Consider the following 15553-nt stretch of genomic DNA (forward strand, 5'->3'; position numbering starts at 1 on the left):
CTCTGCCACAAGCTGCTCACTGGGGGTACTGAAGGCACAAACTACAGTTACTTCATTTCCTTACATTCAGCTGAATTTAGACCGGTTGAATAGCAAAAAAAACACAGCTGTGCATACTAAACTATATCTTCCCTGGTAAAAAGCAACCCAAGACAGAAAGGCAGAGCAGTAGAGCCCCACAATTTGGAAATGTGCCTGTCAGAAGGTGACTCGTGTTATATTCAGGCTGAACCTGCATGTGTCTTTGAGAACTGTTGCACCTATTTAATATAAATTTAAAATGTACTAATTGGAGTAAGAGGATCTGGACTCAAGCCATCCATCTATAATATCCCTATCTCCAAAATCTATGTCATGAATTAATAATGAACTCAGAATTTGTTTAGAAATTTGGGATTATTACAAAGGGTGTCTATATTTTCTGTGTGAAATACATGCTCAGGGGAAGAAGGTAAACATGGATTTCTTTTTAAGGGGGAAGAAAATTTCTTTCCACCTTCTTCCACTTCTCTAATACCAGCCTGCCACAACCAAATAGAAGCTTTAAATCAGGTATAGCTAATGACAACTTTTTCTGCATGTTATTTTTTACAGATATAACACTATAGTGATCCTTCTTAAAGCAGCTCTTCCTTCCCCCCTTTAAAAACCTGCTGGAACTGCACACCACTCTGTTCCTGCCCTTAAAAACCCCCAGCCCCAACAGCAGCTGAGAGATCCAAGATGACCTTAGGACTGTCAGCCACTGCAATATCAGCTCCAGGTTAGTGTTATGCTCATACAACACAAGATAGATAAGCTATATAAACCATTTTATCTATCATGAGGATTATAAGAGGAGCAAATAACACATTCCTTACTTGCTTCTCACGTCTTGGAAAATACTTTTGCTGCTCACCTATGAAGGCAGAGGCACTGCTAGCCACACCAAAGCAGGACAGGATTGGAGGCATGTGTGGAGTAGCCCAGGAAGTTATTATACTACTCCATCATTATAAAGACATTGCTGGCAGCAAAAAAACCTTCATTAATTACCCTGCTTATCATGGACACAAAGTCTACTAGCTCTCAGTCATGGTTTGGTCCTTCTGCTCTAGTTACAGGTTAACTGGAAATTTATTTCTGCTGTTACTAGTTAGTGTAACTGTACATACCATTTTGCAACTGCATAACTACCTGCTAACATGTAACAGTAGCTTTCTAAAAGCTTTCTTTAGAAGCCCAATGTTTCAGGTAGTGCTGTTTTAAACTATTTAATATAAACCTCTTTTGAATATGTAAAACAATTTACACTATCTGGTAATGCTCTCTAGAGAAATAGGCAAGTTCAAGTTAAGCTTTGGTAATTTGCAATCAAGCTATTAAAGAAGTAACTGCAATGTGTCAGAACATCTGCTTTGGTGTTTGCCACTCCAAACTCCAAGATGTGAAAATGCCACCAGGAGCTGCAACTCTTGCTTTACCGTAAACAACATCGTCCGGTTTTCTGCAATGTCAGTTGGCTGCACAACACTGTGTCCATAGATAAGTTGACTTTTTAGGTTCAGTGAAATTGCATCTTCTTCAAAAGACCTGATAAAGCTGTTACTCCTATGGCTTCCCTCTTGGAAATCCTTCTTAAAAGCAAAGGAACGAAGCCCAGGCTGAGAAAAAGATTTTCTAATTGGCCTTCTCTCCTCCTCTTCGCTGACCAAGGGCTGAAAGACAGACCGAAATTTGTTGCTGAAAGAGAAGCCTCTGAAGTTATTGGCAGTTTCATGTTGTTGGGATGACGAGTCGAAATCTGAATTTTCTGTACAACTTGCACGATTAAATTTCTCAATGCATTCATCTATGAGTGCTGGAGGTGCATTTTTATGTGCTACTGTCACCCGTCCACAGAACAGCACCTCAAACTTTTTGGCAAAAGGGTCTTCAACATCAGAGAGATTATTTTGAAACTCTTCTTGACGAGCAATTTTTCCAGCTTGACGAATAGAGCTTATAATTTCAGGCACCTACAGGAGAGAAAAAGAACACACAAGATTAGCATCTGGTGCTTTATGACAAAGGAGATGCAACATTAAGTGGTGCTCCCTGTTGTGATTTTTCTGGAATGGCTAATTTGTATTGTTTTCTGAAAGACCAGTTGTATTTGTCCAACAGACACATTATAGCAGTTAAACACTGACAAGAGGAATTAGTCATTTGTCTCCCTGCCAGGAGTTCATCATCATCAACACCTAGTCAAAGGAGCTTCATCTCTTGTAATGCTCTGTGTTTTCAGTAAAACTTTTGCACCTGAACCAACAACTATAATGTGACAAATTCCAACTCAAAATGACAGACAAAAATACTCCAGAAAGCATAAGAGAAGCTGCGGACTAATTAATTAGTGAAGTCATTTTATGTCTGTTATTTTTCACTCCCCTCATTCACTCAAACATTCATGTCATGCAGATTAACGAGTCTCTTGCAAATTGCTTTCCCCTTCATCGGAGATTGTTACTGCTGCTTGGGCTTTTTTTTTAAAATTGCAAATAGCTGTACTTTTTAAAGAAACATTCATTATTTTAGATGCTCATTTTTATTCTACTATCCTAGATGGCACTCTTAATATTACTTCCACATACTGTATGCCTTGCAGGGCATCTGTATGAGACAGCAGTCTGCTACAGACCACAGATGTTGCAATTAGAGCCCAAACTGCCATCAGACTCATTTTTAGTGACAGTAAACGGTCACAGTTGCTGATATGGTTATAAGGTAGGCACATGGTATCTGCTGCGAGGCCAACGCTTCGTTACATCACACTGCTTTGACTGACCTAGGAGATTAAGGCTCTTTTGCAGCCTTTGCTGCTGCTCTAATGACAATGTGGGGCCACCATCTATGATTACAACTGATAATTCCCCTAGCTTTTCTGTTTCCAAAAATTACTTTGAGAACAATCCACATGAAGTGTGCCCATTTCCTGACAAAACCAATTTCCTCTGCCAAGCATCAACCGGAGCTCGCTTTATTTACAAGTATTTGGTTGCAGATAGTACAGAAGGAAGTCTGGGAGCAGCAGACTAAAATAGCAGCCCAGAAGAACCACCTCCCCTATGAGAAAAGGCATCCCTAAACCCAAAGAATATTTTGGAGACACAGCCTCTGTCTTTTTCAGGTATTTTTATGGTTATCTAACGCTTAATCATAATGTAGTAATGCACATAAACCAACTCAGGAAACAGCAAAGGACTTAGAGGAACAAAAATAATAGAACAGTGAAAACTGAATGGTTATATTCTGAGTGCTCATAAAGACCTCAACAGGATTCTTTTTACAGACAAGGAAGCACAGATAAAGATGTGGATGAATGGACAGACAGATATACACACATAGCTAGTGGATTTACAACTATAAGTAACAGATTCCAAGATGAATAAGAGGACTCAGGAAACATTACTTCACCCTTGACTGCAAGGCATGAGTCAACAGTTAATCACTCAAAGACAATGGGGGAGATTGGGTAAGAAGAAGCAGGGTCAGGAATTCAGAAGACTGTTCACAGATAATGTCACAAACCAGTCGAAAAGCCTTGGGCTCAGGCAGCTTTGTGCCTAACTTCTTAATCATATACAAGAAGAACATAAGGGTATCTTTAGTACCTGAAATGCTACACATTTTCTCTACAGTCAGCTCAAGGTTTACCTCAGTTCTGGTTACCTAACAGTCCTTCACAGAACTAATTTTTCAGTGCCATAACATATCAGCATGACAGTAAAACATAAAACTTTATCCTACCCATATTTCAAGCCTTAACTGTTTAGCACTTTTAATAAACACAGTTTACTCTTGTGTCTGGACTCACCAGCCACTGGCAATTTTACCCGAGTTGCCCAAGATACACACAGAGACCTGTGATCCCACCTCCACTTCTGCTCAGGCTGCAGAGATGATGGCAAAGGACTGAGGTATTTTCTGGACTATACTTATTTTGTTAAGGTCAGGAATGTCAGGTCTCATCCAGGCAAAGAGTGCCACTATCTCACCCAGGGTTAAGCTCCCCCAGCACCACACACACCAATGAGTCTAAGGAGAGTTTCTAGCAGTACAGGTGCTGCAAGGGCTACAGCTCAGCTAAAGCCCTGATAAGGCAGTTGGGATCCATCACAGATGTGCAGTTAATTCAATTTCTTCAGTGCTTTTTGTTATCAAATGCCTGGGACATGCACAAAATTGCTATTCAGCAGGGGCTGCACTGTACATACAGTCAGTATTTTGGAAAAGACACTCCATCACACAGAAGGACTTTGCAGTAGTTAAACTTCACATCTGAGATGACCCAGGAGGCCTGGGGCTGAAAATCAAGGGGAGCATTTATTTATTTATTTTCACACATGCTAAGGCCTGAATCATGTCATTGATAAGTAACAGCTGACTTCCGTGCTACGCTTACTGAAAAAACACTGATTCCTCTGTTCCCATTTCTAAACCTGAAAAAAAATTCACAGCCTGCTAATATTATTTTACTACTTCTGATTAGCCAATTGATGCAGTCACAGGAAAGCAACAAATAACCACCTCACTTTCCTGGGACCCTTACATATGTTAAACATTAATCTCTTTCCATTAGTAAAGACAATATCCCTGATGTAAGAGAAAAAAAACCCAACCCAAAACACATTTCCCTGGACCTATTCTTAGTCTGATCAAGATTTGTCTTCTTTTCATCTACCTGTATCATTCCAGTACTTTTATGCAAGTACCTAGAAATGAAGAACCCATATGACCCTGTGTGTTCTCTGATTCTGCCTCCCTCAGCAAACAAACCTGGATGCTGAGTACATGAATATTAGGTAAACACTACTTAGTAAAAAAAGTGAAATGTAAATAAATATAATTATTTCAAATCATTCAAATAAACAGTGTAGGCCCTCTCGTGGCAAATGCTTATTAACCACAGCTGGAATTTTTCCAGGTTAGGCAGCATGCCACTGGATCATCAGTAACCACATCTCTTGCAAACACCCAGGAATTAATTAAGATGTAAACAGAATTATGGCTCTTCAATTTGTATCAACAAAAAGCAAGGATGAAGTTGCTCCTGAATTAACCAATAAACAGCAAGGATGAAGTTGCTCCTGAATTAAGCTGACGTTGTGTGGAGTTTTTAAAGGCTGTGGATTCTTTCTGAACATAAGAAAAAGACATTGTTATTGTCCAGGTGTCCACACACTGGCACAGGTTGCCCAGGGAGGTTATAGGGTCTCCATCCTTATAGATAAGCAAACTCTGACTGGACATGGGCCTGAACAACCTGCTCTAGGCACCCCTGAACTAGATGCCCTCCAGAGGTCCCATCCTATCTCAGCTCTCTCACTCACCTTAGATAATTGTGTCAACTAATTTGGACTTGCAAAGAGAATGGGGCAAGACTGTTATGTGCATGTACGATTTGTTCCTGCCACATAAATTCTCTTTTCTAGCACACTTTTATTCTTAAGCGTTTTCTGACTTGATTCTCTGTACAAATACATAACTAGTGGATAAAGATTATTTCTGTAATCAGAAAAAACACTGCTGCTAACCTAGCAAAGAAGCTGCTAACAGTACGAGTGCAGCAAAATTCAAAGGATATTCTGTGTCAGGCAGAATATCTGCTTAAATTCAGTTCTTTTTGCCTTAGAGTATGGGGGATGAGTGCCACTAGTGTCCTCTGAGATGGCTCTGACACAATAAGCACCAACAGTGGAGCTCCATGCAGCCAACAAATATTCTTAGAGTTTATACATTATCATAAAGAGCTGTAAAAGGGACTAGACTTCTCACACATGTCAAGTGCTGCCTCCAGAAGATTGGTAGGTATTGCAGACCAATGCCATGAGTACTGTATGCCACTTATCACATTCCTTTTAATTTTACAGACAAATCTCAGCTCAAGAACCTTCCCCATGACTCTTCAGCCAGATGGAAAAGGGTACACTTTTTGCAAAGTCATGTGAGTTGGAGAGCACTGTGTAATTTAAAGAGGCACAAAAAGGTTTTCTTTCCTTTTGAAAAAAAACCCAGTATTTGCAGAATCTGTTTATAGAGTATTGCAAACAAGCTCAGAAATAGAACTTAATTGTACTCGGTGTTCTAGTGAAGTTGGACTGCTCTATTTTGTGGTGGTTCTTCCTCCCCAAGAGAGGTGCATTATGTTGCTGATAGATCTGCTCTTAAGACATACCTTACTTGAAGCCTGAAATACAACAAAACCTGGCTACTCTCCATAAATAAACTGCAATGTCCCAGATTCCTCCTTGCTTTTGGATCCCTCCACGAGAAAATGCATGATTCAAAAACAAGATGCAGTTGACAGAAAGTCTCCATGGGCTTTTAGTACACCTCCAAATGCAAGAGCACTGACTGGCTCTGAAGGGGGTATTCCTACAAAATCTGCTTCTGGGAAGAACATTAGTATACTCTGCTCAATATCTAGGAGGCTTATTACATACTGTTAATTGCTTCTTATTTCCCCAGTCCCTTTCTGTCCTTACAATAAAAACCATTTCTCTTCATATTGTACTGCTTTATCAGCTCCCTCATTCAGTATCATAAATGCAGAAGTAACAATTGCAGAAAAAGAAAAAAAATTCAAATAACACATCTTCATAGTGTTATCTTCTCTGTATTTTGTATCAAAGCTTCCTTTTCACACAATTACACAAATGAAAACAGTATTTCAAGACATAAAAGCAGTTGGTCATACCTACAGGGCTCCTGGCTCACGTTTTACAGGTGACCACTGAACAAGGAGGCAATACTGGTTGTAAAGTAATAGCTAGAAACATCTGTGCTCCTTCATTATCAACAGATTAAATCCTTTTTTAAGGAGGGATGTAGGATGGAATTGCAAGGAGCTCCCTTCACAGAGTTGAGACAGATCTAGGGCTGAGCTGGAGGTTATAGGGTGGGAAACAGAATGGAAAAAAAGACAGCAATGGTGTATTAAAGCTTTCAGGACATTTCTGTTTTGTTTGTTTTTTTTTCTTTAGGAAGGGCAAATTTGTTGTAGTTTTGTTGTCTTTTTTTAACTGAAAGGCAGTAACAGAATTTAAAACAGGAAGTAAGTTACTGAGAACATTTCTTGGGTAAAACTCATTTATCTACTCATTCCTAATGTACAGTGCATTCAGTACAATAGAAGAGAAGGAAGAACAAAATACCTAAAGAGCCTTCAATTTTTAGCAAGACCCTTATTACATAAGCAGCATACCAAGAAATAATTAACAACCTACAGAATTAGAAAACTACACACAGGAAGCTTATTAACCTCCTATGATTCACCAAGGACTATTTACACTAAGACATTTATAATGTAATTTGAATTAAAACTATTCATCTTTTTGTGAAGAAATTTGGCTACAATAGGATAGGTCATGTTTAACTCTGTTATTGTTGCCAAAATATTACTGAGGCCTGTGCAAAACACACTGCTTTCCTTAGGATATTTTGCATTTACTGGAAGCTATCAATGAAGTGCAGTTGGACAGAAAGAGGAAGAGCAAGCTGTTTACTCAAGATCCTCTCCATTAAGATACAGACAGACCACATTAGGGGAGTTGCCAAATGTACCCCAAAGAGTCAAGGATCATTGTCCTAAAAGCTCAGTCCTATCAATTAAAAGATGATAGATAGACTTTCTTCCCTCCTGTTAAAAGATGAAGCTGTCTTAAAATTTTACAGTAGGTGAAAAGTTCAGCTTTTCTGCATTCTATAATTCCTCTCAGATCCACATTTGACATAAAACTTGCAAGAAAAAAGAAAGAGCTTTGAAAAAAGATGCCTTTGTAGGATGCCTGTTTCATAAATCTTTACATCAGGTACCTCTGAAAGTCACCGTCTTCCCTCCTGTTAAAAGATGAAGCTGTCTTAAAATTTTACAGTAGGTGAAAAGTTCAGCTTTTCTGCATTCTATAATTCCTCTCAGATCCACATTTGACATAAAACTTGCAAGAAAAAAGAAAGAGCTTTGAAAAAAGATGCCTTTGTAGGATGCCTGTTTCATAAATCTTTACATCAGGTACCTCTGAAAGTCACCGTAAGAGACTCAGTATGTCTGCACTAGTTTCTTCAGCATGCTAGAAAAGTGAGGTGAGAAAGGAAGAACAGAGGAGATACTAGAGATCTTAAAACATTATTTAACAATGTATTTAGAAGAGGACAGTGTGGAAAATGTGCTGTTCACTTATAGACTACCTGTGAGCCAGCATTTCACTGCAAGTGGCAAAACTCCCAACTTTGACTGAAAAAGAAAGGGACTGTTCAGTTTAGCTCAGCTTTGCCCTTTCCAGTAGCTGGGAGCGTGCCTGTGTAACTATGCACAAGCAGTTTCTTTTCCCCAAACATGCAATTTCACAGAGTATCTGTACCTGAAAATCCTGTTTGGTTACTGCATATCAAAGGTTCCCCCTGAAAAAAAAACCCTGGTTTTGATCATAGTGATGGTGCTGTAAAGGTATAATGAGAAACACTGTCCAAAGCTGGGAAGAAGCTTCCAGATATGTCAGTCATGTATAATTTTTGGTTTGTTTTTAAAATGTGACCATCAACATGTGTGCTTACATGCACACTGCCCTGAGAATGGATGACAGTAAACATTTTTACTCTCTCTTCACTGTGTTTCAGTTAGTGACACACAAGTCTACACCACAGAAATTTCAGATAACCTCTTCAGGACTGAAATTCACATTAAGCAGTGGCCAAAAGGTCAACATCCCAGTAAAACAATAATTCTTTGATGGGCCCTCATTCCTTACATAAGGGTCATCCACTCCAAAGCTGTGTGCATGCTGTTTGTCCAGCATCTCTAACTGCATTCTCAAGTACAATATAAGTGTGCCTACTTCACTATTTTATTTTGGACCAGGAATGTGTCTGAGAATGGATTCTCCCCATCCACTTGTGTGACTGCATCGTGGAGCTGTCTCAAGTGCCAGAACTGCCATCCATTCAAACAGAACTCAACCTTCATTATGTGATGCATTTCACTCACAAACATCATTTGGTTCACAGCACCAAATTAGGGCCAGTTCAAAGTAAAACTCTCTTCCCTGAATGAGGTACACAACCTGTTCTCAGCACCAGCAGCTTCCCTTGAACAACCTGCTGCAGTATGGCACTTACTAATGCAGATGCAACCTACAGGGGATTTCATCCAGGCTAGTAACTATCACACACATGGCCAGCTGATATGGGAATACTGACCTGGCCACTTGGGAACTCGGAAGCTCAAGAGAAAAGAAGTAGCAGAAACCTTGTTGTTATGCTCTAGTCCACTGCAACAGGGTAAAGATGCCAAAACCTCCCTCTTGCTTCTCAGTAAGCATACCTTTCTGAAAGGTTTTACTTTAAAACTCTATTCAAATTTTAGATTTATGCATTAATTCATCTCGGGATTTGCTGTTGTAGTGTGGTTAAAAAGCAAGGAGAACTAAAAACAATTCAGTACAGTTAACTCAGTGATAAAAGAACACACAGGAGCTAGTCATTCCTTGCCTCACTTCTGCTCTTTGAGTTCCAGCTGCTCTTTGCAGCTCAACTGCCTCACCTCCCCAAACAAATTAATAAGCAGCTCTTGACATATTTTGTGTATCTCTACTGATATGTAAAATACTAACTAAAGGGAGGCTGAGATTTTCTTTTCTCTCAGTCACTGCCATGCACAGGTATTTCAGCTTGAACATTTGAGCTGTAAAGGCTTCTATTGAAAATAAAAAATATAACCAAGACGTAATTCAATTAACAGTGTTTCTATTAAGGATTTACTTGCCAAGTCATTAGTCAACCTCTGTACACCATACACAACCCCAGCTCCTCCAAACTTAAAATAAAATGGTTCAAGTATTTAAAGCATTTATTAGCTGGCACAGTAAAAACGTTCCAACATCCCCTTAAAGCAGAGATTTCTCAGAAATGCTGCAGCTTCTATATTCAGGATGATGGGAAATTACAAACTGGAAGGAGGTTCTTTGCCTGACACTTCCCTGAAGATATTTCTACTTAGAGAATCCACAGCCAAACAGCTCCTTTTATGTTCTCATAAACACCTCTAGTGCACATAGAAGACTGTTTCATTAGAGCAGCCTTTCAAAAAAGCAAGCTATGACGTGAAACAGTATTTTAGATCATAAAATATAAAGCAAATAAAATTAAACTGCTGCAGACATTTGTAGCTAAGGCTAAAAATCCAAACGAACCCTGAGTTGTTCTGTCCATCTCTGACAGCACCTGAAATTTTCCCTGATCCTGAAGGATTTACTAGTATTTCTGCTACTGGTTGGCCCAAAACATGTTAGCCACCTGAAGACAGCTAGCACCAATTTTCAGAGAGCTTTTCAGCAAAGGAAAGCAAACAGTTTTTGACTGGAGGCTAAAAGTTTTGCTTTGAATTGATTGCAGAGTGCAGAACCTGTATGAAAGAGCAAGCTCAGCTACCTCATTGGGCTTGGCTTGTAAAATCTGAAGGTCAACATGAACCTGAAAGAAGATACTCATGAGAAATTAATTCAAAAAGGCATAAATGATTCAAGAGAAAAACACTGGTAAACTGCAATCTACATGGCCAGGAATTTCACTGTGGAAAGCCCTACCCCTTACTAAGCACCCATAATGTACCTTACAAATGCAGAGGACACTGCCCTACTACATCTGCCCAGCCACATAAAAGCTGTGTGAGCTAGACTATATTCTGGCCCTCTCTCATCAAATCTAAGCAGAGTGTCTAAGCAGAGCAGGTGCAATTCAGGCCTGGCATGCAGAAAAAGAAATGGAAGGATGAAAAATAAAAGCAAACAGCTCCAAAGGGAACTTAACTGCTGAGTAACAGAGAGGTTTCACCACAGGACTGACTTCATTTCAAATGCTGAGCGCATATTCCTCAGTCATTGCCCAGACCCCCACAGAGGAAGGTGGGGAGTGACTGGCATACAGAAAACAGTGCATTTAAACTGCTCAGCATTTTGTGATAATCTGCATTTATCTGAGAGCTGACGAGTGGTAACGTTTTACCCCAACAGAAACTGACCTAGAGAATCACACTGAGCAGCAACGTAGTATTCTCTGACAGGGTCATTGTGCAAACTTGGGCACCAAAACCCAGCTCTGGCAGAAATCTGCACTCTCTCTTAGCTGCACTGCTGGCATCCAGCCTGGGAGACAAGCAAGGGTCTGTCCCTCTAGCCCTACCCACAGCATCAATGGCTTCAAGGAGATTTGCCATAAGCAAAACTGTGGCATTTAAATCTTCCCTCCCCAGTGAGTGCCAATTCTTCCCCGGCTCTAGTTTTCTATAAACTCCTTGATTCTTGATACAATATGCAAGTATCCAAATTCCTTTACAAAAAGGGGTAAATTCACTAGCACATACAAGGGTAGTACCCCATAGGATACCATCATTTATTTGTCTACCCAAGTAATTTATCATCTTGTACCCTATAGGATACCACCATTGATTTGTCTACCCAAGTAATTTATCATCTTATAAATAAGATGGGTTTAAAAGCAAGACAGATTTAACAAGCTTCTAAGGTTTTTTGGCTTTAGATAGTGTCAAATTGGCTGGTTATGAGGGTTCCTTAAGAGACCAAACTTTGATTTGTTTGGCTAAAATGTAAGTCATTCACTAAGGGATTAAAGACATCCAAAGGTGCTCAACTTTGCTGGAAGCTATGGAGAAAAAAGGAAAGAGGCATGTCAATATAGCTGAGCAAAACATCCTCTAAGTGATTGTGATGTACCCTAAAACAGGCCAGCAAAAAAGCCAAGCACTCTTTTCAGAACACTTCGAAAGCTGGAAGGGATTTCTTGGTCCTCCTGATTTTCAGTCTCTCATTCCTTTTCATTTTCTTGCAGAAGGCAAATTCATTTCATTTGTAGTTTGTAACCTAAACTAAGCATATTGTTATTCCATGCATACTCCTCCAGAGGTCTACTAAGCACAATATTATACAGAAAATAGTAGGACCAAAAGCAAAACATCAGCAAGATCCATTTTAAAACAGTATATAAAGCTATATTAGGATTCCAACAAATATAAGTGGTGTTTCCAATATTATTATAACTACTTCTTCAGTAATGCTTCATGGCATGAGTCAAGTAACCAAGACTTGCTGCTCTGAATAGCATAGGAACTTTCTTTGTTGATGGCTTGAGAACTTCTCAAAGTAATGAAAGCTCACAGATCATTCTGACTCAGTAGTCCTTGGGAAAAAAACAAAGCAAAACAAAAATTCTGTTGCTCTCCATTCCCCTCAGGAGGGAACTGGGAGCATCCCCTTCTCACCTGCTGTCCTGCAGGTTGGAGGCAGCTGACCAGGGTGGATTGATTTATACCAGCAACATCATTATACAAGAAACCTTGATTCAAATAACCTTACTTTGCATTTTACCTTATTTTCTTTACTGGTTCCTTGTGGGTTTATAATCCTTTAGACCTGAAGCTAAACACAGATATTATATATATGGTACTTTTTTTTTCGTAACTAGACAGACACACTATGTATAAATTGCATAACTAGCTGAGAAGCTGAGGACACACTTCCTCAAATTCTCTATTTAGACAATATATTACACTAAGAACTTTCTCTATTTCTTCAGCAATCAGTTCTTTAATTCTGGTTTCAATCAAGCTGCTTCTGAATAGGAACTTGCATTATAAAAATTAAGTAATTTGTAAACAACTAACACTACTATTTTTCTTAAACTAAAGCTGTATTAAATATGATGCAAACAAATAAAACTGCTTTTAACACTTATCACTGTATTATTATCTCCTACTAATGAAATAATGATGTGCAAGTACACCACCAATCTAAAAACCTGCATGTCTATCTTTTTTGAAGACACAAAGCTTTGGTATTTTTCAACTCCACAATGATTACTTTAGTAACAATGCAGTGATCTAAACTGAACATAAAATAGTCTCTGTGTTTCTATAAAAGTGACTATTTTCTACACACAACTGTGCAAACTTCATTTACATTTTCAAGAAACTATGCTTTAAGGTGCTTAGTCAGTTTCCCTTAAGTCAGTCTGACTTTGTATAAAACCGTGCAGGAAAAACAGGTATAGCTATTTTTTTATTTAAATAATTTTAGGAGACTAAAACAAGTGAGTACTTTAGAATTCATTCTAGAGTCATCTTTCAGTGGTTTAGCCAGCATCTATGTGGCCAGTGGGGGCAACACCAACCCACATAGGACTCAAGCAGGGCTGTACCCTCCAGCCCAGAACTGGCCCCATGACCCAGCCTGGCACCACTGCAAAACTCATCCCTGAGCAGCCTGAACGTAGGTAGGAGACAAGCTGGGTAAAACAGCATGTAAAAACCTGTGATGAAGATGTATTAAAAGGTAATGTTTATACAAACACTAGGGACCAATTTTACAGCACATGGGAGCAAACTGCTTCACGTGTAACCATCTGCAGGCCTGAGGAGTTGTATGGTGAGACTAAACACTCATGTTATTTTGTGTAACCATCTGCAGACCTGGGGAGTTGCATGGTGAGACTAAACACTCATGTTATTTAACAGGGGCAGGGGGGTTACTCATTTTTAAGTAATAGATGCAAGGTGACAGCTTTGTTTCAAGGGGGGCAGTTTCCTCCACCCCCACTCCCCATCCCACAGTTGTTCCTCATTCTGGAATGGGCTACCATCTTATAAAAACTGGAAAGGCTTGCATTTGTGTTGAAAGCCCACAACAGTAGTTCCTACATTTTCACTGATCAGATTTTGGCAGGCAGGAAAGCTCTCTCTGTTAACAAGCTTCACTTTATATCTCTAAGTGCACTGCTTTTCTTTCCCTCCCAAATTAGTGCTGACAATTAGTGGCCATTAGAAGAATAAAACTAAACACATGTGAGGAACCAGCACTGAAATAATTAGTTTTGAAAGCCCAGAAAGCACTCCTGAAAGTAGTCAGAAGTGTGTTTCTGCAAGAGCTTCCATCACTTTCTCCAAATCCACAGCCAACTCACATGTGCTGCAAGTTCTACCTTGTAGCTCCTCCAAGACTAACTCCTCTCTGACCTGCTGCTTTGTCCAGCTAACAAATGGACAATGAGGAGGAGAAATGGGCCATCCCTTGGTGGCATCCTTGAAGCATATACTCAGTGGCATCACTCATCATTGACAGCATCTACCTGTATAGGAGACTAGCACATTTTTAAGAGTCAGCACAGAAATGAGCTGGTATCATTCCCTCAGACTACATGGCAAATCAGGCCTTACCTGACACACGAGACAGAGTTATGACAAGAGAGGCAACTACTTCAACAACTGCTTCACTAGACAGGTCTTTAAACCGAGGGGAAATAAGGCAAGTGGATGAGGAGAGGATACATTTTGATTTTTTGGAGTATGTCTAAAGTTAAGCAGGATCCTCTCAAGACACAATAGAGCAAATGCTTCTATCTGAAGAAAAGCAACAGTCACATATCAAGCACTTTCTTCTTACTATCTTCCCAGGACAGTATTCACCTGTTACCAGCCAGTAACAGGGATGCAGAAGTAATTAAGCAGCCTGGCAAAACAAGAACCAGGTTTCCTGTGATCTGGCTAATAGCCTAGGCTGTCTGGTAAATTTCAAAACAAAGCCAAATTCCTCCAACGAACTCCCAATTCTTGCCTGTCACACAGTTATTTCACACACTTGTCCTCTTCTACACTTTCCACTGTGTCTTAAAACAGAATACCATTTGCAGCTCATTTTAAATTCAGAACAACCTGTTACTTCAGAATTTTTTTTTTTTTTAAAACAACAGCTCAAAACAGTATTCTAGATATTTTTAACCACCATATGGATGGCTCTGCACCCGTATGTAGTTTCACAGTTACAGTGGAAAAATCCTACTCAAGCCCTAGACACAGATGAAGAATCCTGCACAACATATACAGTGCCACACTTAAATGAGTAAGTCTCCCACTATAAGCTGACTTATTGTTCTTTATACTAGAATCCAAGGGAAAAGAATTCCAAAACAAACAGTGGGAGTGCTATTATACACTCTCCCGAGTACACAAGCAGCGTTAGACTTCAGCAGGCAGGACAGGCCTTTGGGTAGTTTGAATTGCAGCAACTCCGCAGAGGGTAGAACTACCCTTGGCTTTGAACCCCTCAACCCATGCGGTTCTGACTTCACACTCCTTTGCTGCTCCTTTTCCCCGCGGGGCTCTGCTCCCTTCTTCCAGCCACGGTTGACTCGGCTGGAAACTGCGGGCGAACATCTGCGGGCGAACATCAGCCAAGTCCGCGGCTGGACCGAGCCCGCCGAGCGCGCCTACCTTGGCCACCCAGCTGAACAATGGGGACATCCTCCGCGCTCCGATCCCAATCCGGCGCCGATCCCAATCCGCTTCGCTTCCCCCGCTGCCGGCCGGGCAGCCAAAGGTTCCTCCCCGCCCAGCCCAGCAGCAACCCGCGGGAGCTGCCCGTTCCGCGGCGCTGGGCGCGAGGATGCTCGGAGGACGGGACCGGGAGGGGAGGGAAGGGAGGGGAAGGGAAGGGATGGAATGGGAGGGAAGGGAGGGGAGGGTTGTGTC

At 40.4% G+C, this 15553-nt stretch overlaps 1 protein-coding gene across 1 annotated transcript in view; it reads right to left on the reverse strand.

Moving 5' to 3' along the window:
- Positions 1–15325, reverse strand: part of LOC103798366 (TBC1 domain family member 1-like) — a gene marked incomplete at its 3' end in the record, with an annotated part of 23906 nt that extends 8581 nt beyond the window's left edge. The window contains exons 1-2 of the mRNA XM_009070621.1: positions 15149–15325; positions 1464–1997 (exon numbers count right to left, since the gene is read on the reverse strand). Of these exons, the coding sequence (XP_009068869.1) occupies positions 1464–1997; positions 15149–15325 (711 nt within the window). The remainder of the gene's footprint in view (positions 1–1463; positions 1998–15148) is intronic.
- Between the last annotated feature and the right edge of the window lie 228 nt (positions 15326–15553).

Source organism: Acanthisitta chloris, unplaced genomic scaffold (assembly GCF_000695815.1).
Source record: "Acanthisitta chloris isolate BGI_N310 unplaced genomic scaffold, ASM69581v1 scaffold22852, whole genome shotgun sequence".
NCBI classification, from domain to species: Eukaryota; Metazoa; Chordata; class Aves; order Passeriformes; family Acanthisittidae; genus Acanthisitta; species Acanthisitta chloris.